This window comes from Perognathus longimembris, chromosome 7, assembly GCF_023159225.1.
Source record: "Perognathus longimembris pacificus isolate PPM17 chromosome 7, ASM2315922v1, whole genome shotgun sequence".
Lineage (NCBI taxonomy): Eukaryota > Metazoa > Chordata > Mammalia > Rodentia > Heteromyidae > Perognathus > Perognathus longimembris.
The window spans coordinates 21285188-21309744 of NC_063167.1; the positions used below are offsets into that span (position 1 = coordinate 21285188).

Consider the following 24557-nt stretch of genomic DNA (forward strand, 5'->3'; position numbering starts at 1 on the left):
ACCATCTTACTGGTTCATCTCACCTGAGCTTACTGCAGTGCCCACCCCTTAGGGACCTCACCTGGTCATCTTCCCTGACCACCACTGGGCTTGCTAAAGCCATGGCAGGGGTGGGTCTGACCACACTGATGAGATGTAGGAGGGAAGAGGAGGGCAGGAAAGCCACAACAATGGATCTGGGAGGGAGGTCACAGAGGGAAGGAGAGGGAGTGTAACCTGAGCATGAGCATGCTGGGAAGAGGATCTGCAGAAGAAGGGACTCTACAGCCAGGATCCAAGGACCAAGGGACTTTATATATATATATTAAGATCCAACGTAAGTAAGATCCATGTCTAAGTGTGCAGGGGGTGGGGGTGGGGTAACTGAGATTCTCTCTGGGTGGCAACATTACAGCTGATTTCTTTTAAATTCTCCATTATAATAGTCTGCATTTTCCAAGTTTTCTATAATTAGAACATATTTATATAACAGGAACATGTCAAAAGGAAGGGAAGGAAGAAGCCTGGGAAGCCAAGGATGTGGAGGAGGAGGAAGAGAAGGAGGAGGAAGTGGGAACCTGGTAGAGGAGTCAGCTCTGAGGAGGCTGCTCCCTGCTCCTGCTGACCGCCCCCCCCCACCACTCATCCCAGAACTCCTTCTCATCCGCAACCACACTGCTCAGCTCCCCAGCAACAACTCTAGGATTTGTGCAAGTCATGGGGCTCCCTGTTTCTATTTTTTTCCCCTTCCCTCTTCCACTTTGTATTTTGTTAAAAAATCTAATTTTAAACCCTCCAGATGCCATATTTTTCATCTTTTCAATTGATTCTTGGTGAAAATGGAGTAACAGAAGTGCCCTGAATCCTTTTTTTTTTTAATACATAGAAAAAGATGAAAAGGCTGGGAAGGCCTGGACAGCAGTCACTGTCCTGTCCTCTCTCTGTAGGGCCCCTGCATTCATGGTTCCCAGACTGGGCTGCTCTGTGGCATTGAGGTTCCTGTGTATATCTTCCACCCTTACCCTCGCTCTGCCAGGAAGCTGGGATGCACAAGGCTCCACCCACCAGCATCATTGCATAAGAGGCCATGATCCCATAGGTGTGGGAGAGACCCCCTGATTCCTGTTTTCCTGACTCTTACAAGCCTTGGTGCCTCACACCCAATGTCTGAAAATATCTAGATTCCTGCAGTGGATGGAGGATATTACTAGGGTCCTACTATGTGGAAAACATCCCCCCATCCCTGACACAAAAGCTGCGCAAAGGCCCAGAAGCCAGCAGTGGCCAAGCGACATGCAAAGGCCTGATGGCAGGCCTCCACTCACTCCAGCAGAGACACTGGAGGCTCATGAATATACTTGGTGGGGCTTCTGTACCTGCCACCTTGGTGTTAAGAGGAAACCTAGGGCTTCCCCTGCCTGAATTCAAATCCCAGCACCACCTTTTACAGGGTGTTTCATCTCCTTGCACCTCAGCTTCCCCCATCTGTACTATGGAAACACATCTTCCATGGGGTTCTTTAGACTTAAAGGGTAAACATATGGGTGATGGTTGGAACAGTGCCTGGTAACTAAACCATCACTACAGAGCGAAAGGGAGCACCCAGCACTCTAAGTGACTAGAACTGCAGCATCTCTGCCACACACAGGCATTCTGACACAGAGTAGCCAGTGACTGTCGCCGCCATCCATGTGCATGACGCCATCCATGTGCATGACCCCAGCTTCGTCCTCGCTTTCCAACTGGTCATGGCTGCCTGAGGGGTCTTGCTTTACGACTCCCACATCTGAGTATGAGATCTGTGGATGGGGTCCCCCATCACAGGATACCAGGTAGGAGGAGACACCCCCCCCCATATAGGTACCATGCTGGCCTCCTCGTGGGTCGCAAGTCAAGCAAAATTATTATGGCTTTTCATACCCTTCACTTCTTGACCTTGTCAAATCTAAATCCAGCCAGACAGAGAATATCCTAAGAGAGCCCTTGACCAGAAAGCTGATGTCAGCTCAGAACAAGACCAAGCAAGCACCCACCAGGCCCTTGGCTCTGCAGTGGCAGTTTAGGAAGCAGCATTTGGACCAAGCCTAAAAATAAACCCTCAACCCTTCAGCTATGATTATCTCCATGGAATGCAGGTCCTTGACATCCAGAGGTGTAGGTAGCATACACACACCTAAGAATAAGACTACCATGTACCTCCTGACAGCAGCTCCAATGTGAATGGTCCAAGCCAGGAAGTCCCTCTGCAGCCATATGTGAGGGCACACATGGGAGCTGGAAGTATTGAAGACTCGGGGGCACCTGGAGCAAGGAAGGTGGAGAGGGCACAGGGAGCAGCAGTGGGGCACCAGGGCAGGATAATTAAGCCTGAGGCCCTGGTGTGAGTGCCATCCCAGGAGGACAGCCAGGTGCAACCTGTAGGAACTCCATTTTGACCTGGCTGGAAGTTTTCAGCTCTGCCCTGCTTCCATTGGTCTTTAGGCTCTGTCTGAAAACCACCATCAAGTCCATAGATCAAGCCTACAAATCTGGCTAGAGAAATGCACACCTAAGACTTTTTCATAAGAGGATGCTCCTGCCATGTCCCTCTCCCTCCTCTCCTTTTCCTTCCTGCACCCAGTTCTGGCAATCAGATCCCACAACTCTCTCCTTCTCTATCTTTTGCTGCTGTCAAGGAACAGTTTAATGCTGGATACACACAGTAACCACAATGCCAAGTAGCAGGCTCTTTCAGGCTTGGGCTGGGTGCACATTTCCAAGGGCTTGGGTAGTGAAAGAGTCCAGAACCATCTGTTAGAAACCATTCCCCGACATAACTCCCTTTCTCTCACTGGGGCTTAGATCTGCCTAGGTAGCTGGGCATGGCTGACATCTCTGCAGAGCCTGGATGTTGGGCCCCCGATGCCAATCTCTAGACCACTGTCTGGTAAGCCTGGGTCTTCCTAACAGGATGGGCTTGAGGTCTCCAGGAGTGATGCAGCTGTCATTGGCTGAGCAGAAATGGCATGGTCAAGACAAATACTTCACAATCACATGAGAAACATCACAAATTCCTGGAAATGATAGTGAGACAGCTCTGCTGGGAGAGGGATGGAGATCAATGGTATTGGCGGGGCCGTCACACCCTCACTGATTCACAGAGGAAAAGTCACACTCTGGGAGGATGAACTTGTTCGCCCACACCAGGAGCAATGGAAAAGGGAAGGCTAGCATGGGGAGATGGGCTCCAGGAACAGCCTTGCTCGCTCCCACGTGATTGCTTGCAGTGACTCACGGCCCTGAATGCTGAACACAGGAGGAGATGTTGGGAAATACATGTTTACTCCAATCTCATGCTTGATCGGAATGAAACACACATCATTAGCCATCAAAGTAGGATTAAGACAACAGAGCATTATTTGCAAATGATAAACAGACATGGGTACAAATATACACTGAGCCATGAATGCTTAGCTCTAGCATTTCAGAACATGCTTCTTTGGTCTTGCCCGAAGGTGGTAGTGGTAGGTTTGCATCCTGATCTGGCTCCTTTCCACGTCACAGACTGCTGAAGGATATGCTAAGAGCTTGAACAGCAGCTGACAATATCCTGTCATTCTGGGGAGCCAGAGACCCCAGAGGCTGCTAGAAGTATGTCAGAGAACAGCCTGAGAGGGCCACAAACCTGAAGCCTTGGAATCACTAGGGACCACACTGGAAATGTAGACCCTTAGGCTCCCTTGGGTCTACAGAGTCCAAGTGGATGTTCCCAGGTTCACAGATGGTTTTCCTGTGTGCCTAAGGATGAGAAGAACCACCTAGACCAGTCTGCCAGCCTTAGAAAACCCAATGTGCCTTATACTCAACACAAAGGAATCACCTCTGTCAGGCGCCGATGGCTCACGCCAGTAAGCCAGTAATCCTAGTTACTCAGGAGGCTGATGTCTGAGGATCTTGGTTCAAAGCCAGTCTAGGCATGAAAGTCCATGAGAAACTTATCTCCAATTCATCAGCAAAAAGCTAGAAATGGAAATGTGGACCAGTAGTGGAATACCAGTCTTTTTTTTTGGCCAGTCCTAGGCCGTGAACTCAGGGCCTGAGCACTGTCCCTGGCTTCTTTTATGCTCAAGGCTAGCACTCTGCCACTTGAGCCACAGCGCCACTTCTGGCCATTTTCTGTATGCGTGGTGCTGAGGAATCGAACCCAGGGCCTCATGTATACGAGGCAAGCACTCTTGCCACTAGGCCATATCCCCAGCCCCACCAGTCGAGTGGAAAAGCCAAGCAAGAACAGAGGTCCTAACTTCAGGCCCCAGTAAGGCCATAAATTAATTTAAAAAAAACAACAACAAACTACGTCCTTCAATAAGGTTTAAAGTTTCAGAATAAAGTGAATTTAGAAACCAAATGGAGGGACAAAGGGTGAGCAAATGCAGCAGTTTCATTCACTAGACACTATGTTTAAACCCCCATGTTCATCACCTTTATAATAACAATTGAAAATTTAAATGAAAAATAAAGACCAAATGACTAGTCATTCAGAAGACTTTCTTTTTTTTCAAAAGGATTGCTGATGTTCAGATACAACCCCACCCTCAGGTGGATGGAGATGTGACCCAGAGGGGGACCACCCCAGAGGCAGGAAGACAATGCCTCTCCAGGCAGGGAGAAACACAAACATGTGAAAGGACTTGAAGTTAGATACCATGGTAGGCCCATTTCACAACCTCTATCCCATGGCAGCTTCTATGGCCTCTCTCCAGGCCTAGGACAGCAAGCCTCATTTTCCCTGAGTTTTCTTCCTCCAAGGACATCCTCCGAAGACCTTCCACATCCACCTTGCAATCTCAACTAAGTCCAGTTTCATCCTGGCCATTCTTGGCTGTCCCTTTCTTTACATTTCACTTTGAATTGGTTGAAAATGTACTCTTATTGTAAAAACAGCAACACCAAGTTACCCCCCAAAAAATTCAAATACAGAAGGTTAAAGGATAGAAGCCACCCTCATTCCTGTGTTACTTAGCATGCAGCTGTATTTCTTCCTTGTCTTGTTCACCTGTGGTATGCTCCTGTACCACCTACATCATGCACACACCATTCTCAACTTGTTTTCTTTCCTAAACATGTTTTCTCTGGGTTGCAGAAGACATTGAGATGCTCTGATGCAAGGGATCAGGTTCTCAGCCATGCTTTCCAACGACCCATGGGACACTGCTCAGACTGTGTCCCATGGGGCTTTGAGCATGTGGCCACCCTTCCCAGCTTTGTCTTCTACCCTGTGCTGGTGACATCTGTTTGTAAGGACTTAAATATACAGAACACATTCATTCATTGATTCATTCATTCATTCATTCTCTGAACAAGAATGTGGAGAGCCACTGTTTACTAAGCAGTGGGTTAAGGTTTGGGATCATGACAGTAGTCATTTTCCTGGTGGTGGTGACCATCAAGGCAGCAAAGCACAGGAGGGAGAAGGGACCAATGCTCAGCAAGAACATACCACAGGCCATGCAGAATGCACACCATTCGCAGCATCTCCTCCTCCTCTTTGGCAAACCTAGAAGTGTAGTTCAGGGGCACTTACACACATGCTGAGAGCTGGCAGGGGTAAGATTCAAACCCAGGACTGTCTTTTTGCAAAGCTCTTCCCCTATCCCCTCCGTCCTCACTGAGATTAGGAAAGGCTGTCTTTCTCTCCTGCACCTTCCAGCAGAAAGGCTAGAAAATCTCAGACACAGGAGACGTTCTCAACAATGTGCTTCAATTATTTCATAAAAGAAAGACAAAAATAACTAGACACTGCCTGGTCTCAGGGGCGTCTTGATTACATTTGGAGAAAGGCGGAGAAAGGGAACTTTTCTACAGAGGCACCTCAGCTAGAATCATGATTTAGACACTGCTAGGGTAATTTAGACACCTTACTTGTCATTTGACCAGCCAACAAACATTGGTACAATTTAAACCTTTTCAGGACCACTCTGACAACTGAGTACCCAAGAGTCAACTCAATCTGCTGCTTATCTCACTCAGACTTTGACAACCCCATCTACTCCCTTCATAATTACTCCAGGCAATCAGCACAAATGATCAATCAAACAAAGAAAATTGCAGGTTTGAAGCTTTAATTAAATCTATCCGGCACTATCTAATTAAAGAAAATCTTTACTCTTCTACATACTCTAAAATAGAAGGAGCCCACTCCTTTGGGGCTTTACAAATAATTTAAGGCCTTCACCTAGCTTACATTTGAGAAAAAGCACAGCAGAGAGAGATGGCTATTCTAGTCTTCTTTCCTGCCCAAGTTCAAGTTACTTCCAAGATGGAGGGAAGCTGTAGGGGAGGAATCCTATCTCTGACAAACTCTCCCCCTCTCTCTCTCTCCCTACACTGCTGCCCACTAAAGGAGATGGACACTCATTCATACCAAGGGCATTTCTCTTGTCTACCACAACAGGACACTGACTCAGCCAGGTTCCAATGCTGAGAACTTAGTCTAACTTATTGTTTATTAGCACTGGTCTATGGAGCCATTCAGAACCTGTTTCCCCCCTCTACAAAACTGGACATATATACGAGATAATTTACTTTCTTGCATTGTTGCAAGAAAGAAACTATGGTGTCTAGGAGAGCTGAGAGGAGTGTACTCAGTAGTAGACACATAAAGGTGGAGTCTGAGAAGTCAGTAGTGGTTTTCTTTCCTCTCATCTCAATCTCTATCTATCTTTATCTGTCTCTGTGCCAAGTGTCAAACCATCCTTGCACATATGAAATCTGGTCAGCAAGCACTCTGTTTCTTCACTATCGCACCTGCCAATGACCTTGACAAAGTTCAAGACTTATGAGTTCTGGATCACAAGGTCAGCCCAGAAATAGAATTATTAAGACCCTCATCTCAATCAATAAGCCATATATATATATATATATATATATATATAGAGAGAGAGAGAGAGAGAGAGAGAGAGAGAGAGAAAGAGAGAGAGACATAGGTAGGAAGATTATGGTCTGAGGCTAGCCCTAGGCAAAAACACAAGACCCTATCTGAAAAATAAAATAAAAAAGAAGAGGGATAGGGGTGTGGCTCACATGGTAGACCACCTGTCTCAAAAATATGAGGTCCTGAGCTCAAACCTATCATCCCAGTCATGGTATAAGTAGAAAGATTGTTGTGTAGACCAGGCAAAAAGTGAGACTATCTAAAAAATAACCAGAGCAAAATGGGCTGGAGGTATGGCTCAAGCAGTAGATAATCTTCTGGTAAGTATGAGGTCCTGAGCTTAAGTCCTGCACCCCACCCCCATATATACACCCACACAACTGGTGGCACCTTAAAGTACATAAATTGAATCTTTATGTTTGTAATGCTTTAAAAAAAATCATTAAGGATACCTTGGGATCCTGAGATGAAATGCAGACTAGCAAAAACCTATGTGTACTACAGCTGTATTACACCTCACTGAAAGAAGTGGAGAGAGTAGTGAAAAGCCATGGGCTGTAAAAGATCACAAGATAAGGAAACCCTATGTGAGTTCTGGAGTCCAGGCTGTACAGTGCTTTCCCACATGAGCATGGACTTACAGTTATCTAACTAACCATGTGCACACTGGTCATGGTTGGTGAGCAGTGGGAGCCACTCCTATGGTTAGAATAGGTTGCAGACCTACAGAAATAGAAGAATGGCCTGAGTGGTACTGAAGTAGTGTTGAAAACTTCAACCTGTCTGAAGTCATATTTGTCTTCTTGAGGGCACAAGTTGACACACAGAGAAACATACATAGATATGCTTTGATATATTGGTTACTATGCTTGTATGTATTTCTCCGCAATGACATCTCAACCACAACAAGCACATCTGACACCCATTTCTTGGTTTCTCACCCCATTCTTCAACAAAAGAAACCACAGCTCTCTCAACAACGGCTAATTTGAGGCCTGGCACTATAGATACAGAAGACATACCTGTAGTATCTTGTAGTGCCAAGGAATGATGAAGTGGTCATCACAACAAAAATGATGGCATGAATAACACAAAGGACAACAATGGGGCAGTACAGAAGTCCCTGGACCCAGCTGAAATGGCTTCTGACAATGTGAGCCACAAAATAAACGTGGTGGCACTGCTACCCATCCAAAGGATAAAATAAATATCATAAGCCTACACTGACATCAATAAATGATTGAATAAATTAATAAATGGAGGAGCACAGACAAATCTCTCAGGCAGAAGCATCCCAAATAATTCATGTGAAGACTCTGTCCCCAGGGAGATGAAACCTAACTCCTCGTTTCTTAAGTGTGAGCCAATCAGAACACAGTGTTTCCTTCCCAAGAGCACAGTATGGGCCCAGGGGGGATGGCTTTGCTGGAGAAAGAAGCCAGATAACCAAGGTCAGCATCAACAGGGACAAGGCAGGCTGACACTAGGTGCCCTTCGTGTGATAAAAATATGGTCTGTCTCTCTCTCACTTACTGTCCTCAAAAAGTATTACCCAAGATAAACCATGGTGAAAACATCAGAAAATTGTAAGTAAAAGTGGTTCTACAAGATTCCCAACAAGTATAACTTAGGACAGTCAAGGTCATTGGCAGCAAGCCCGAGAAAATGCCACAGAAGAGGAGAATAAAGAACCATGATAAATGTCGTGGCAACTAGACATAACCTGGTCCCAGCAAAAAAAAAGAAAAATCACACCTAAGCCAGGTGTGATGCTGTATGCCTGTAAGCCCAAGTATGCAGGAGGCCAAGGAGAGGGGATAAGGAGTTTGAAGCTAACCTAGGCTACATTGTGAGCTCCTATCTCAAAAGTTAAAAATATATATAATATATATAATATATGATATATACTATGTATATATATACATATATATTATATATATATTATGTATATATAAAAGCCAGGTCAGATAAGATGGCACTGACCCGTAAGTCCCAGTTGCTTGAGAGGCAGAAATCAGAGGATCTCAATCTAAGGCCAGACAAGGCAAAAGTATGAGAAGCTATCTTAAAAAAAAAAAAATCTAAAAGCAAAAGGTTACTGGAGGCATAGATCAAGTGGTAGAACACTTGCCTAGCAAGTGTGAGGTCCTGAGTTCAAGGCCCAGTATCATCAAGAACAAATAAATCAATGAGATCACACCTTACAGTTTAATGAGCTACAGTTTAGGCAAAATGGCTAGACACTTTGGAGCTTTGTTTCCCCTAAAATGAACAAGGCCAAGTGTTAGTTCTGTTAAGCTAATGGCCTCTGCTGTCCAGAAACCTTACTTTCCTCTGAGCTCTGAAATGAGAGTATAAATGCTAAGGCCCAGAGCATCCATGACTAAGGAATTACTACCTACAGCGATGTACAAATGTTGGGCTCCTAAAGGTCTTAGTTGGTAGATGAGCATATTTCTACTTTATGGAAATCTCAACCAATCCCCAACGGTTGGGCAAAGTGGGCTCCATGCTACTGTCATCCCAGCATCCAGGCTGCTCCTGGCAGTGGGAGGAAGCCTGGCCTGTGCTGGGTTCAGAAGGGGTGCACATCATCTCTGCCTGCTTCCTACTGACCACTAACTTCCTCAGACCCACCTAGATGCAAGCAGGGCTGGAAAATCTGGGTCCCAGGCTGGGCGGCTGTTTCCAACTGACAAGTCTACACTGAGGAGGAGGAAGCAGATGGATGGTGAACAGTTCTCTTTCTCTGCTACATTGTTTGTGCCAAGGGAAATCGAAGGCTTGTGCCAAAGACAAACAGTATTATTGTTCAGGGAGCCCAGAGCAGCACCTAGATAGGGCAGAAATAATCCCAGGTCAAAGGTACTTTATATTCCCTCTTCACACACCTCTGTCATTATTCAGTCCCACAATTTCAGGACTGGAAGAAGCCATGGGGTTCCTCTAGATTGCAGTCTTCATTTTCTAAGTCATGAGTATTCAGCCCTGAGAACAAGCAACACTGGATGAAGACTACAAAATGAAACCCAGGTGTTCTGGTCCCCATCCTGACCTTTGGTCCCATACTTCATCTTATAGTAGCTCAGATCTGTCTGAGAGTGTAACTAATTGGGTTCTTTATCCACTTAAACATTGAAATGTGATTTTCTCTTCCATTTATTTATCTGTTAATTTATCTTATCAGTCTTAGGGCTTGAACTCTGGGCCTGGGCACTGTCCCTGAGCTCTTCACTCTACCACTTGAGCCACAGTGCCACTTCCAGTTTTCTGGTGGTTAATTGGAGATAAGAGTTTCACAGACCTTCCTGCCCAGGCTGGCTTTGAACCACTATCCTCAGATCAGCCTCCTGAGTAGTTAGGATTGCAGGCATGAGCCTCCAGTGCCCAGCCTCTTCCATTTATTTTAAGAGAATGAAGACCTTAGTACTTGAGGAAGGTGTTTACTTGGGTACCATATCTGCTAACAAAGAAACAGAGGGAAGGCTAGAATCAATTACAGGTCCAAACCTGCTTTTATCCTGAGAATTTCCTTGGCTTCCTAAGGTTACACCAATTTGCACACCAGTTGCTGATACAGTCAGAAAATAAGAGTTGGGAATAAGGGCCCACCATCCTATCTCGGACAAGGTGCAATGGAGAGCTATTTGCGGAAAAAGGGGCAGATGAACACAAAGGGGTGGCCAACTCCATCCTGGAGTGATGGTGAATTTGTGACCAACTTGATGACATGCACAGGGCCAACTGAGAGAGAGGCAGGACGTGGGCAGCACAGGGTTTTTTTTGGCCTGTACTTTAGGCTCCACATGCCCTTAAAATCTGGCCGCTATTAAGTAACAAACTTGGCTAATGATCAAGGTGTGACTTTGCCATCAAAATTGCCTTTGACCTTGAACTACAAGGACCCTACTGTGGAATGGAGAGACTGCCCAGGCCCCCGACATGGCTGCCCACCTGGCTGTGTAAATTGCCTGCTGCTACCCCCTCCCCCACCATGTCCACCCAGACACACCCTTGGCAGTGGGTGATGGAACACATGGTGCTCCCCCAGATTTCGGCAGTTGGTTTCCAGAGCCCTAACCCTGACAGACCCCATTTCCTCCTCATCAACCCTCGTCAGTCAGCCTGCAAGAACTTAGGTGTTGAGCAGATCTGGGAGTTTGAAGGAAGGTGCCACAAGGTATGCAGCCTTTTTTGAGTCTTGGAGGTAAAAATAGAGGTGGTAATTCTTACTTCCAGGAAAAACTGCTAAGTATTAAGTGAGTTATAGTACATAAAGCATATGGCACAGCACAGGTAAGCAGTTAGTCTAATCCCAAGACTTTAAGTCCATCTAAATGGACAGAGTTAGCCCTGTGCTGGTGACTGATACCTGTAATCTGAGCTATAGCTACTTGGGAAGCTGAGGCTGGGAGAATTACAGTGCTGGACAAGCTTTGGCAGAACAGTCCTTACTCCCTGGCAGGAAGCTGGACACAGTGGCTTATACCTGTCATCTCACCAATGACAAGAAGTCTAAAGTAGCAGGATCACATCTCAGACATTCACCTAGGCAAGAAAGCAAGACTTTATTCTCAAATAACTAGTGGAAAGCATGGCTGCAGGAGTACTCAAGTGGTAGGACATTTCTCTCTAACAGGCATAGGTCCCTGAGCTTATATCTTAGGATCAATAACTACAACCACCACCACAAAGGCCAGAGTTCACAGTTTAAGGGATAAACTGAGCATTCCTCCCAGAAGTTCTACAATGTCTCCTTGGCTTCCCAGATGCTCTGGGTCTACAACGTGGACTAGTAACCTCTCTGAGGACACCCTCCAAGGTTCACCAGGTGAACGAACAGGAAGAAAGCTCACTGTGACTGGTGGCTCTCACCCCCATCCTGGGAAGCTCTATTGAGCATCATCTGACAGATTTTAGACTCTCAGCCCCATATCTGCCTCTTTATTCAACAATTTCCCTGGTTACCTAGGCACGTAGCTGAGATTGGAGGATCACGGTCAAAGCTAGCTCCGGGCAGCAAAATCCACAGACTTCTCTCCAAATAATTAGCAAAAAGCCAGAAGCGGAGGGATGGCTCAAGTGGTAGAGCCTCAGCCTTGAGTGGAAAAAGCCAAGTAAGAGTATGAAGCCCTGAGTTCAAGCCCAAATACCAACACACACACACACGCACACACACACACACACACACAGAACACAAAGCACCCTGGTCATTGACACAGCCCACCAACAGGTTTGCCTCTACATGCAAATTTTCCAGCATTTAGGTGAATCAAACATATTTACTTTACCGATGTTAGGGGCTTGATAAAATCCATAATGTCTTTGGCCTCAAGCCCTCTTCCTATTAATTATTAAACCCTTGTGTGTTCCAAGGGTAATTGAATCCATGTTTCTAATTAGTTTACACTTAATTCATCAGAACAATTTTTAAAGGCCTGATGGATGTCCCAATAAGCCTCATGGGCAGTTTAATAAATCTTTATTTAAGAAGAAATTGGACACCCACCAAACTGTCAGCAGTAGTTACCTCCAGGGAGTGGCTGGGACCAGGGGCAAGGCCTGGCGAAGGAGGCCTGGGAGGCTGGCTCTAAACACTGCTGCACTTCAGGAGACCCTAGTACTTTTACTATTTGGGAGAGAGTGCTTAGAAATAGTGTGTGTGTGTGTGTGTGTGTGTGTGTGTGTGTGTCTGTGTGTCTGTGTGTCTGTGTGTCTGTGTGTCTGTGTGTCTGTGTCTGTGTGTCTGTGTGTTCTGGTCCTGGGGCTTGAAGTCAGGGTCTGGGTGCTCTCTTGTTTCTTTTTTTGCTCAAGGCTACCTCCCTACCACTTGAGCCACAGCTCCATGTCCAGGTTTTTGGTGGTTAATTGGAAATAATTAGTACAGGTTTAGGCTAGTCATAGCAGAAGATCACAATAGCCCAGTAGCTATGCCCTTATGAACACATAAGATGATGCTAAGTGAAATGAACTCCATGTTATGGAAACAAGTGTTATACCATTGTTGTAATTATTTTCAACATGCCATGTGAAACTGTAGCTTATTTTTGTTTCTCTTGTATTCCCTTCCTGTGGTTGTCCCTCCGCTATCACTGCATCTCATCTGAGTACCCTGGATACTGATATACATGTATTAGAACTAGGGAAGGAAAAGGTAATATCAAAATCAAGAGACAAAGGATAAAAAGACAAATGATTCCAAAAGCAATACTTGCTTGTAAACCAACTGTGCAACTTATGGGGGGGGGTAGGCAGGGGAAATGAGGGAGGAGGTAACAAGTTGAACAAGAAATGTACTCACTGCTTTACATATGAAACTGTAACCCCTCTGTACTTCACTTTGACAATAAAGGAAAAAAAATAAATGCAAAAAAAAAAATAGAGTCCCATGGACTTTCCTTCCAGGGCTGGCTTTAAACCTCGATCCTCAGATCTCAGCCTTCTGAGTAGCTAGAATTACAGGCAGGAGCCACCAGCACCTGGCTAGGATGAATTAGTTTTGAAGGAATGTATGCAATGCAAACAAATCATCTAAGGTATCCTGGGAGGGGTGGTGGGAGTCAGGTCCCTGGGAAATTCAGGGTTCAGTTCCACCTCACCTCTCTCTAGCTTTTGCCTGGATCTGTGTATATACTATCTTCTTAGCTTGAAACACTCTCCTCCCTCCTCCCTCCATGTCTGCTGAGGAGTCCTTCCTCCAGAGAGCATTCATCCAGCTGGGCACCTGTAGCTTGCCTGAAATCTAGCTACTCAGGCTGAGATCTGAAGACTGGTTCAAAGCCAGCCTAGGCAGGAAAGATCTTGAGACACTGATCTCCAATTAACTACCAAAAAAACCCAAAGTAAAGCTGCTGTTTAAGTGGTAGTCTGTCAGCCTTGAGAATAAAAAGGTAAGGGATAGTGCCCAGGCCTTGAGTTCATAGTACTGGCACAAGGAAAGGGAAAGGGAAAAAGAAAAAGGTAGAGGAAAGTATTCATCCATTCACTCTATAAATATTTGCTAAGCGCACCTATTATGTGCCAGGCACCATGTTAGGACCCACAAAGGAGAAGGAAAGGAAAAGAATGCCTGTAGTTACAGAGGTCAGAGTCTTGTGAGGGAGACAGACATACATTAAATATTCACACACACACCTAAAACCTCAAACAATAGATGCATGGCCATTGGAACTGGTAGGGGGTGGGTAATTAGACAAAGTGGGAGAAGGGTGTCCCAGCAGGATTCCCTGGGTTGAGGACATGACAAACGAGTTGAGATGTGAAGAATGAGAAAGATGTAACCAAGCCAAGGGATGGCCGGAAGGAGGCACCCCTAACCCACAGATGAGCATCCACAAACACCTGCACCCTCAGACCAGACCAGCTTCCCTCATTGCAGCATTTAGCATCTTCCTCCGTCTGCCTGATTATTCATCTTCCTCCCCCAAGACACTGCAAGTTCCTTGAAGGCAGATGCTCCATTGCTAAGTGGTGTATCTCCAACTCCTGGCACGCTTGGTACACATTCAAGAAATGTCAAAGTGCTACATTGAGTGACTCAACAAATGTGACCAGCCCACAACAGGTGGGATCTCATGATGTCTTCACGTCTCTCCAACGTCCTCTCTGTTCAGTCCTAAACAAAGACTTCTTCCTCATCCCCAGCCACCTCTTGCCCACCTCATTCCCAAAGGACTCTGGGAAAAAGACTCACCAAGGACAACCATACTGATGTGCAAAGCACACGTTTGTGGTTTTTTTTTTTTTTCTTTCTTTTAAAGAAATCCATCCATCAGCAGGTCCTTTGGGGGCCTTGTCTGTGATACATATTCATAAGGAGACAGTAAATCTGGCAAATTTGCAGACCTTTACAACTTCCAAACAGGTGCCTAATGCCAGTTGAGTAAAATCTATAACCAGCTCTGAAGGACTGAAGTTCCATTCTACCTCAGGCTGATGGTGGAACGCATTGTCAGTAACAGAGCAAACGAGTCATAGTGCCTTCCATACCAGAGACCAAATGTCGAAATGAAGGGATGTTTAGCTATGCTTAACTGGGGCAGTCATCACCAGCATGCTATAAACCCTCTGACTTCAGAGTGAGGCAGTTTATTAGCAGCATCTCCACAGATTGTGTTTGCTCGTGCTCTATTTGAAAACGTCATTCCACATTAAACTGCAATGTAATGGGAGGTTTGCCAGCTCAGGAAGGCCATCTAATTGTAGCCCCCCCACCCCGAAAAAAAAAAAAGGCAGGGATGCAAGGATTATTTCAGTAATTCATCCAGGCAGGGCTGACATTGCATTATCTGGAAGGCGCTTTGTTCTTTTCCTGCTAATTTCTAAACTCCTACAGCCTCTCCCCAGCCTTTAGGACCAGCTTCTACCCCCTGTTTCCCACCCTGATCCATTACAAGGAGAATCGGATCAGCCTCTATTGTAAATTTAATTTCAAGCAGCCAGACGCTGCCTTCTGGCACCTCGGGATGTGGCTGCCTGTGAATAGCTCTAGATGAAATGGGAGATGCTTTCAAGGAGATGGCTATGAACTTCTGGTGGAGCGAGGGAGGCTTCGGGAGATGAATGGCATCTGCGGATAGCACAAGCTGTGCACAAGGGTGCTTCCTAGCACCTCTTCATCAGGGACGCCAGGTGTGGCTGTTAATGTACAGATTCCCTGGGATGCACCCATTCTTTAGAGGAGGACACAGAGACTCGGATGTGTGGGCTCACTTTCCCAGGGTTGCTTACACAGAAGGAGAACAAGAACCCCAGTATGTTCGGAGGTCACAGCCTTGGCCCTTGCAACCCACCTCCTCAGGATTCCCCAGAACCAGCATGACTGCCTTCAGAGGTCGATCTTTGCTCCTGGCAGACGTAGGTAGCTGCAAAGTATCCTTGACCTCAACCTGCAACATGTGATGCAGAGTTCACCCAAAGGTGTCCCCCCACATTGCTGAATGTCCCAGGGCACAGGACAAGACACAAGACTGCCTTCAGCTGAGAAACACTGCATTGCTTCATGACTTAGGAAACACCAAATGCCTTTGTCTTTTTGCTTATGCGTGTTTTCTACTTCTTTTCTAACATACATATTCCTTTGGTTCCTACCAAAATTCAAGTCAGTGTATGAATATTGTTTAATTGCACCCTCCCCTACCAACCAATAAGGTAGATATTGACAGAGCCACTCCATTCCCAGGACACTAAGGACAAGAAGGAAGTGGCCCCCAGCAGGAAAGGGGCTGGAACTTGCACTTGCAGGATTATGTGTACCTCACCACATGGTTCTCCTCTGGTAAACATGTAGTAGCAAGATGGACTCTGCCTCTCGGCCTAAGAATGTAGGCCTAAGATAGGGAGAAGCTCTCTAGTGAGTGAAACCCAGGAGTGAGCTGCTGGAAAAGCAGAGAGGGTGTTAAAGGGTTGGAGGCAACTCATCAGCATCCCTGAATAAAGAGAAGACCAGCGTTGAAAGGAAGGGGAGTAAAGAGAGGTACATTAGGAATACAGTGAGCGCACAGCCTGGTAAGTTTCAGACAGTAAATACAGAAAGTCCCCAGGTGAGGCAGGCAGAGTGAAGCCTGCAGTCGGCCTCTTGGTGGTCCTTCTTCACTGCCTGGGAGAAGCAGGGGAAGAGGACCATCATGGGATCACAAATGCACTGGTACATTGGATGCATACATATTACACACACAGGTGATACATCGCACACACCTACAGCACACACATATACATTTCACACACACGTTATAGACATGCATGGAATTCACTGTACACATTGCAAAGCCACATATCTAAAGATGAGGAAACTCACTGGTCGAATGTTTGTCTAGCATGTTCAAGGTCTTGGGTTTGATCCCCAACAGCACAACTAGTAATAATGACGGTGACGATGATGATGATGGATGGATAGATAGATGGATGGATATAGAACCTTCCACACTAGGTATAAATCTAGGTCTGTCTTCATTGCATCCTACTGTCTCACAAAATGATATTGTATGAGGTGACCTACTAGGTGGAAAAAGTAAAAATTCAGGGCCATCAATTCCTGCTCAGCTGGCAAGACACACTTTACTAGAGACTAGAATTCACTGCAGGCTAATCTGGTCTTCTTTCTGTTTCTCAGCTAGACACTGTGAGGTCGGTAATTCCTTCACTCTTCCTTTCTCCTATTCCTTTTTACAGTCCCCATAAATCCCAACCTGACTCTGGAGGCTGCTCTTTCCACTAACAGGATATGAAACTACACCTTCTCTGTTTTTCCTTGTTCTGGTCTAAGCTACCACTGTCTTGTGACTAGCCTGCTGGTCATCTGTCCAGTCCCTACTCCAATGCTTTTTCCAGATTGCTGCAAATCATGCCACACCCTCTGTTTACAAGAGCTTTATTAGAAGAGTGGCTACAAAACACCTACAGCCAATATCACACTTTATATTGGGGGGAAAAAAGTAACTATGCCCCTCTTACAATCTGGAGTGACACAAAAATTTCATGTTCACCAGCAACCATTTCAATCCAATATTGTACCAGAGGTGCTGGACAGTGAAAATCAGGCAGAGGGGAAATACAAGGGATCCACACTGAAAAGGAAGAATGACAACTGTTTCTGTTAACAGATATAAGCAAAGTATCTGACCTGAGAATGAATCCATCAAGGTCATAGGATAGGAGATACAAGGTCAATGCACAGAAATCAGTTGCACTTATACCTATTAGCAATGACAGCCAAGAGCTAAAATTTAAACAATAATTCTATTCCCAATGTCATAAAAATGAATACGAAAAAAAAAAAGCTTCATGAGAGAAATTTCCAGCTCTGGTTAGAAAGCCAAGACATAGTACTCCTTCTCCACCTTGCCTGAAGATTCTCATTAAATGACCCAATGTGTGCAGAGATGGGATATTTACATCAACTTTAGAAACCCACCCTACATGCTACAAAACACATAAGAATTGGCACAAAACACAGATCCTATAAGGCTCAAATAAGAAAAATGTTTGTTAAGCAGGATGCTGACAGACAAATAGAGCTTAAAATATGTCCTACAGCAGTTACTTTAACCACGAGTAGAACAAAAACCATGAGGGGAAAAGGCAAAGAAAAATTGCATTTGAAGATAGGAGAAAAGCAAGTAACAGTGTGGAAACTTAAAAATAGAAAGCATTAAATATCACAGAAGAGCAAACCTATCAGTTATCACTGGAGAAAGGTGAGTGGGCTATTCTTCCCTGTTAAAGAACAAAGATTCTGGCTGGGCGCTGGTGGCTCATCCCTGTAATCCTAGCTATTTGGGTGTCTGAGATAGGGAAGGCTGTAATGCTAGAGGCCAGCTTGGGCAGCAACAACAACAACAAAAAGTTCTGGAGATTAATTTTCTACCAAGAGCTGGAAGTAGTGGCCCAAGTCTGTCATCCTAGCTTTGTGGCAAGTACCCAGTGGGTCATGAATGGTGCAAGAAGCAAGATACTATCTCAAAAGTAACTTGTGGACAGGGATAGGAGAGGGAAAGTAAAGGAAGGGGTGACATTGTCCAAAAGAGGACATACGCTCATTACCTTAATAATAACAATAAAATTATTTTTTTTAAAAATAACCAGCTGGGCACCGGTGGCTCATGCCTATAATCCTATATACTCAGGAGGCTGAAATCGGAGGATTGAGGTTCAAAGCCAGCCCAGGCAGGAAAGTTCGTGAGATTCTTATCTCCAATTAACCACCAGGAAACTGGAAGTGGCACTGAGGCTCAAGTGGTAGAGTGCTAACATTGAGCTGAAGAGCTCAGGGACAGTGCTCAGGCCCAGGGTTCAAGCCCCATGACCACCACCACCACCACCACCAACAACAACAACAAAAAAAAAACAGTGCCAAATAGTGCTGGAAGGAATCAGAGGCTCACCCCTATACGACAGCTACCCAAGAGGCTGAGGTCTGAAGATTATGGTTCAGAGCCAGCCCAGACAGACAAATCTGAGAGATTCTTATCTCCCATTAACCAGCAAAAGCCTGGAGGCAGAAGTATGGCTCAAGTGGCAGAGGCTAGCTATAAGTAAAAATGAGAGCAGGAGGCCCTAAGTGTAAGCCCCAGTGTTGGTACCAAAAAAGTGCTAAGAGGTATGGCTCAAGTGGTAGAGCACCTGCCTAACAAGCAGAAGGCCCTGAATTCAAACCCCAGGACCACCAAAAATTAAGCAAATAAAAAATAAAGAAAGAGTAAGGATTCCACTAGGATATACAATGCATATACATTGTAATAGAAGCTACTCCTAAAACAATAACATAGATACATTAAAAATAGAAAAATTGGCAGATAGTCCCAATGAATACAAACCTAAAAGAAATTTTTTTAAAAATCAATATTAACATCTAATTTAAAGCAATAATCATGGCAGCCTAGAGACTTTCCACTTTGGAAAAATATAAGACACCCTGTGAAGATTTAAGTTTTAAAAAATATTCATATGCTAAATCTCCAGCATCCAAATACATAAAATTAAAACTTAGAGCTAATAGATGAAATGGACTGAAACTTCAGTGAAAATGTGAGATTCTCTATAGAGCTTATCCAACAAATATTTTAGAGAAGAAATTTGGAAAACTTGCATGCTCCTAGAGATGTGAATTTCTCACCCTTCAGCCATACACTGTGTTCTTTACTAAATCCTCACAGAACCTTTTCCAAAAACTTATCTTACACAAAGGGAGGGAAGCCAATCCCTTCTCCTAAGTAGAAATCATATTCTGATCATAATACAATAAAATTAGATATGTAATAATTTCTTAAGTATAAACAAATTTTACTTGAAAATGTGAAGGGAAAAAATATCCCAGAGTAAAACGAAAGAACAAAATTGCAAATTAGAAGCTCTTTTTGAAATAACAGCTATCCATCAACATTTATGGGATATGATCAAAGTTTGTACTTAGGGGAAAATGGCTCTTTGTGTTTTTAATATCAAACAAGAAATAATGGAACTAATTCAATTCACAAAATCCACAGAAAAGTAACCTCAGCTTAAGGTAAGTGGGAGGGGAAAAATGGAGACAGATAAAAAGCAAAAAAAAAAAAATCAATACATTAGATAATGGAAAAGGAATAAAATTGATAACCGGGACACTGGAACTTTTAAAAGACCAATAAAATAGGTGAAATTCTGGCAAGACAAATGAAGAGAAAAGAAAAGAAACCCACAAGGCACAGAAGCCAGCCCAGATAATGTAAAGAAAGTCACAGTGACCTAGGTTCTTAACACAGGATGGTCTCGGCACCATGAGTGATTTTCTGACAGGCATGCAGGCACACACTGACTCATGGCTCAGGAGAAAACTTGAGTTATCTCAGGACATGGAAAACATTTACAAACACCCAAGGGATCCAGATCCCAAAGGAACAGTACCCCATACCTCCTGGGACAGCATGCCCCAATGATTCTTGGCCTATCCTCCCCATCTGTGGGTGTGAAGAGACAGGAGGCTCACTTTCCAGCCCAGCCTCTTGACTGACTGGCCATGCCTTTTACTACTTCATAAAGATCTCAGTCAGGACAACCTAGGCAGGCACAGCCCAGAGTCTAGGCACAAGCCTCCTCTTCTGTGCTGTGGCTGGACCACTCTCTCAGAGGCCATTACATCTCCTGTAGGTGCAGCCTGAGATCTTTCCTCAGATGCCAGCAGACAGACTATCATATTAGAGATTCAGCTATGTGTCCTAATACCATGCCATAAGAACCATCCCCTGACCATCCTGCAAAACCCAACTCTGTGAACCACTCTCTGATGCTCTGACCTGTGTGACATTCCCACGAAAACTCCATGGGAACAGAGTTTGTGTCATGTTCTAGCACTCAGGCCAGCATCAGGATACAACAGGTGCTCAGTGAAGGAGGGAATAAGATGCTAGTCCCCTTCACCAGGTTTCATTGAACATCTACTTGTCCCACGCTCCCCCAAATGCCAATGGCAGCTGGGTAAGCAATCTTGTGTCAGGAGGAACTACTCACTCTGCTACTGGCCTTCCCCCTGCACTGGCACAAGAGGGCTGGGAGGGAGAGAAGAGGGCTGGCGCTCTCCTGTACACATGGTATGAACCTGCTCCAGGAGCCTGGGGCACCGAAGCACCTTAAACAAAGCTTGGTGGAGAGGATTCATGAATGCAGCCCGCCTTTGGGTGCAGTTAATACCTCAGACTCCCCAGGACCTGGCTGGTAAGCTGTTTGCCAACTGGCTTCTCAAAGAGCCCTGCTGGCAGGAGAGGGGCAAAGCTCCTCGCGGAGCATGACAGGCCTCCAGGAGAGATACCCTGATGGGGCTTCACCTTTGCCTTTCCTACAAAGGCTGAACTTCCCACCTCAGTCCTCACTGACTGTGAATTTCCAGTTTTGAGAAATAGCTGAGGGGTACTGAACTGCACCCCTCTAGAGCTTTCTCTTCCAGAAACTGTGATCAGGTTTGATGGGGGGTTTCCCAAACTCCCACTTGCATAGCACAGCCAAAGAGACTCAAATGTAAAAATATTCCAATGAAGTGCCCATACTTCTAGATAGATGGTGCAAGACAGTTCCGCTACCACCCCTATCAGACTTCCAACAACTCCCATGCCTGTTGAATGCAAGGGGTGGGGGAGATAAATAAATATTTCTGCACATGCTCAGAATATACACCAACCGATGCACTGACATATCTGTGCATTCAAGATCAGTTTCAGTAGAAAACCTAGGACCACTCTCTAACCCCTTTACGTTCTCCACTTAAACTTCCCAAATCCTGCCTATGGGATTCTTCCAAGAAGAACCTGAAAGAACGCAGAGCATAAGGAAATGGAAGGACTTGGAAAAAATTATACTAAGTGAAGTGAGCCAGACCCAAAGAAACATGGACTCTATGGTCTCCCTTATTGGGAATAATAAGCACAGGATTAGGCAAGCCACAGCAGAGGATCACAAGAGCCCAATAGCTATACCCTTATGATCACATAAGATGATGCTAAGTGAAATGAACTCCATTTTATGGAAATGATTGTTGTATCACAGTTGTAACTACTTTCAACATCCCATGTGTATCTGTAGTTTATACTGTTGATGATGTTCTTGTATCACCTTCTTGGGTTGTATCTACACTATCTCTGTAATCTTATCTGAGTATATTGGAAACCGTGTATACTGGTATTAGAATTAGGAAATTGAGAGGGAATACCAAAATTGAGAGACAAAGGGTAAATTAAGAGAAAAAACAACAAAAGCAATACTTGCAAAACTGTATGGTGTAAGCGAACTGAACACCTCAGGGGGGGAAAGGGGGAGGAGGGAGGGAGGTATGAGGGACAAGGTAACAAACAGTACAAGAAATGTATCCAATGCCTAACGTATGAAACTGTAACCTCTCTGTACATCAGTTTTATAATAAAAAATTTAAAAAAAAGAAAAAAGAAGAAAAAAAAAGAACGCAGAGCAGCTGGACATGGTGGCACACACCTGTAATCCCAACCCTTGGAAGACTGTGACAAGAAGACTGCCAGCCCCAGGCCAGCTTGAGCTATATAGCAAGATCCAGCTACCCTGGAATATATAGAGAGACTCTATATCAAGAGGAAAAAGAGAATAAGAATGAGAGGAGAGAGAGAGAGAGAGAGAGAGAGAGGGGGGGGGGGGAGAGAGAGAGAGAGAGAGAGAAACCAAGAGCAAGCAGAAGAGTTGAAGTGGGGGTCTCATGAAACAGAAATCAGTGCTGAGTTCTGGCTCTCAGGCAACTTGTCTCAGGGCCCAAATGTTTCCAGGAGGAGGGTGGGGAGGGTGCAGTACCTTGTTCGCAGGTTCTCTGGCTGGGGTGGGCCATCAAACACTGACAGGACATCAAAGTCCTCTTCTAGGGCGAAGGACTGGAACACGAGCTGGACCCTGTGCTGGTCCTCGGCAGTAATGGTCCACGTGCAGTTGGCGTAATTGGGGTAACCATATGGGAACCCAGGGCTCTCCACCGTCCCATTGGGGCCTTGTAGTTGAAACGTGCAGTTCTGGCCTGTAAGACAGAAAGGAGGCAGTTCAGAAGGGGTTGGAGGAGTTTTAGAAGCTCCTGGATAAGGGAAAAATGTGTTAGGGAATTGGTAACACACTCTCCCCAATGGATCCCTTAGGGGGATTCTCTGTAGTAGGCACCAAAGGAGGAAAGACAGGCAACTCGCATGGCCTGTGCCCACGTAGCAAACTGTGTCACAACAACTCTGAAAGATGGAAAGTCGAAGCTCAGAGAGCTTAACAAAGAAGCAACCACCAGGTTGCACACAGATACTGCACTAAGTGCCAGAGGATCAGTTCAAGCCTTCCCCATCCATGCCCCACTGACCCTCAGTCACGTCCTTGCCTCCCACCCAGCCATCAGTGGGGCTTCCCTTCTCTTCCCAACCACAAATCCTTCTAGCCTGTCCCATGCCATCCAGTTCCTTCTACCCAGTAGCCACCTACTCCATCTAAGCGAAACCCCTGACTGCCCATATCTCTTAGAAAGGCATGGTGGTGTGTGCCTGTCATTTCTGCTACTCAGGAAGTACACAAGCAGAAGACTTAAGATTCAAGGCCAATTCAGCAAAGATAGCAGTGAGACTCAAGCTCACAAACAAGATAGAAGCAAAGGGGTGAGGGGCTAAGATCAAGTGGCAGACAGAGTTCTTGTCTATCCAAAACAACAAAAAAAAAAACAAAACACAAACCCACAAAAAACAACACCAGACTCTATCATCTCTTCTCTCTGCCATCCAGGGACTTTCTCATTTTGTGCTCCAGATTTTATCATTCAGAAAACAAATCCCCACTCTACTCCTCCTCTCCCTCCAGCCTGTCTCTCTCTCTCCTCCATAGCCAGATTTATAGACAACACAATCTGTCTATACTTTCTGTCTCCATGCCCTCACTTCCCATCTATTTGCTAACTGTGCTGGTTGCCCTGCCTCTGAAGAACTGGTGAGCTTATCCACAGGCAAAGTGGATAATGTACACACACACATACACATATGCACACGTGTGTGTATATGGATGTGTGTGTGTGTAGCCACAGCTCTACTTTTGGCTTTTTTAGTGGTTAATTGGAGATAAATGTCTCACAAACTTCCCTGCTCTGGCTGGTTTCAGGTCACCATCCTCTCAGTCTCCCGAGTAGCTAAGATTATAGGCATGAGCCACCAGCACCCAGCTTTACTTCATGGTACTGGCCTTCCGCTGCTGCTGATACTGTTGCTCAACTGCTTCCCAGCTATACTATGCAAGCCACCTGCAGATCCGGCACCAGTGGAGATTTGAGTTGCAGGCAAGTGGGAAGGGCCAATGAGCCTGCGCTTCCACCTAGTGACGCGATGACCCATGGGCCTGGGCATCACACTTGGAGCAGCCAGGCTGTTTTCCTTCCTCCATATCCTTCTCCCTTCCGGCTGCTTTCCCCCCTGGGCTCTGAGGCAGGACCTTACTGCCTCTCTCTATTGAGAGGACCTCACACTGTGGGTTGCCAACATTACTGAGCGGGCCAGGCCAGATGCCACCTCCCCATCCCCTGCACCCCCACCCTGTGCTCCAGGCCCAAACCTGCCTTTGGGATGACCAGGCTGGTGATGTCCCCAACTACTCTGTCCTCTTCTGTGGCTTCCTCTCTCAGAAAATGGAATCTGCTTGCACTGCATTGCCCTAGGCAGAAGCTCCC

At 45.5% G+C, this 24557-nt stretch overlaps 1 protein-coding gene and 1 long non-coding RNA gene across 2 annotated transcripts in view; one reads left to right on the top strand and one right to left on the bottom strand.

Moving 5' to 3' along the window:
* The window catches only part of Csmd2 (CUB and Sushi multiple domains 2), a 519739-nt gene that overhangs the window by 439066 nt on the left and 56116 nt on the right, over window positions 1–24557 (bottom strand). Inside the window, exon 2 of the mRNA XM_048350831.1 lies at window positions 22673–22889. Within this exon, the coding sequence (XP_048206788.1) occupies window positions 22673–22889 (217 nt within the window). The remainder of the gene's footprint in view (window positions 1–22672; window positions 22890–24557) is intronic.
* LOC125354886 overlaps window positions 22779–24557 on the top strand; it is a 52452-nt gene continuing 50673 nt past the window's right edge. The window contains exon 1 of the long non-coding RNA XR_007211558.1: window positions 22779–22891. This is a non-coding gene — a long non-coding RNA (uncharacterized LOC125354886). The remainder of the gene's footprint in view (window positions 22892–24557) is intronic.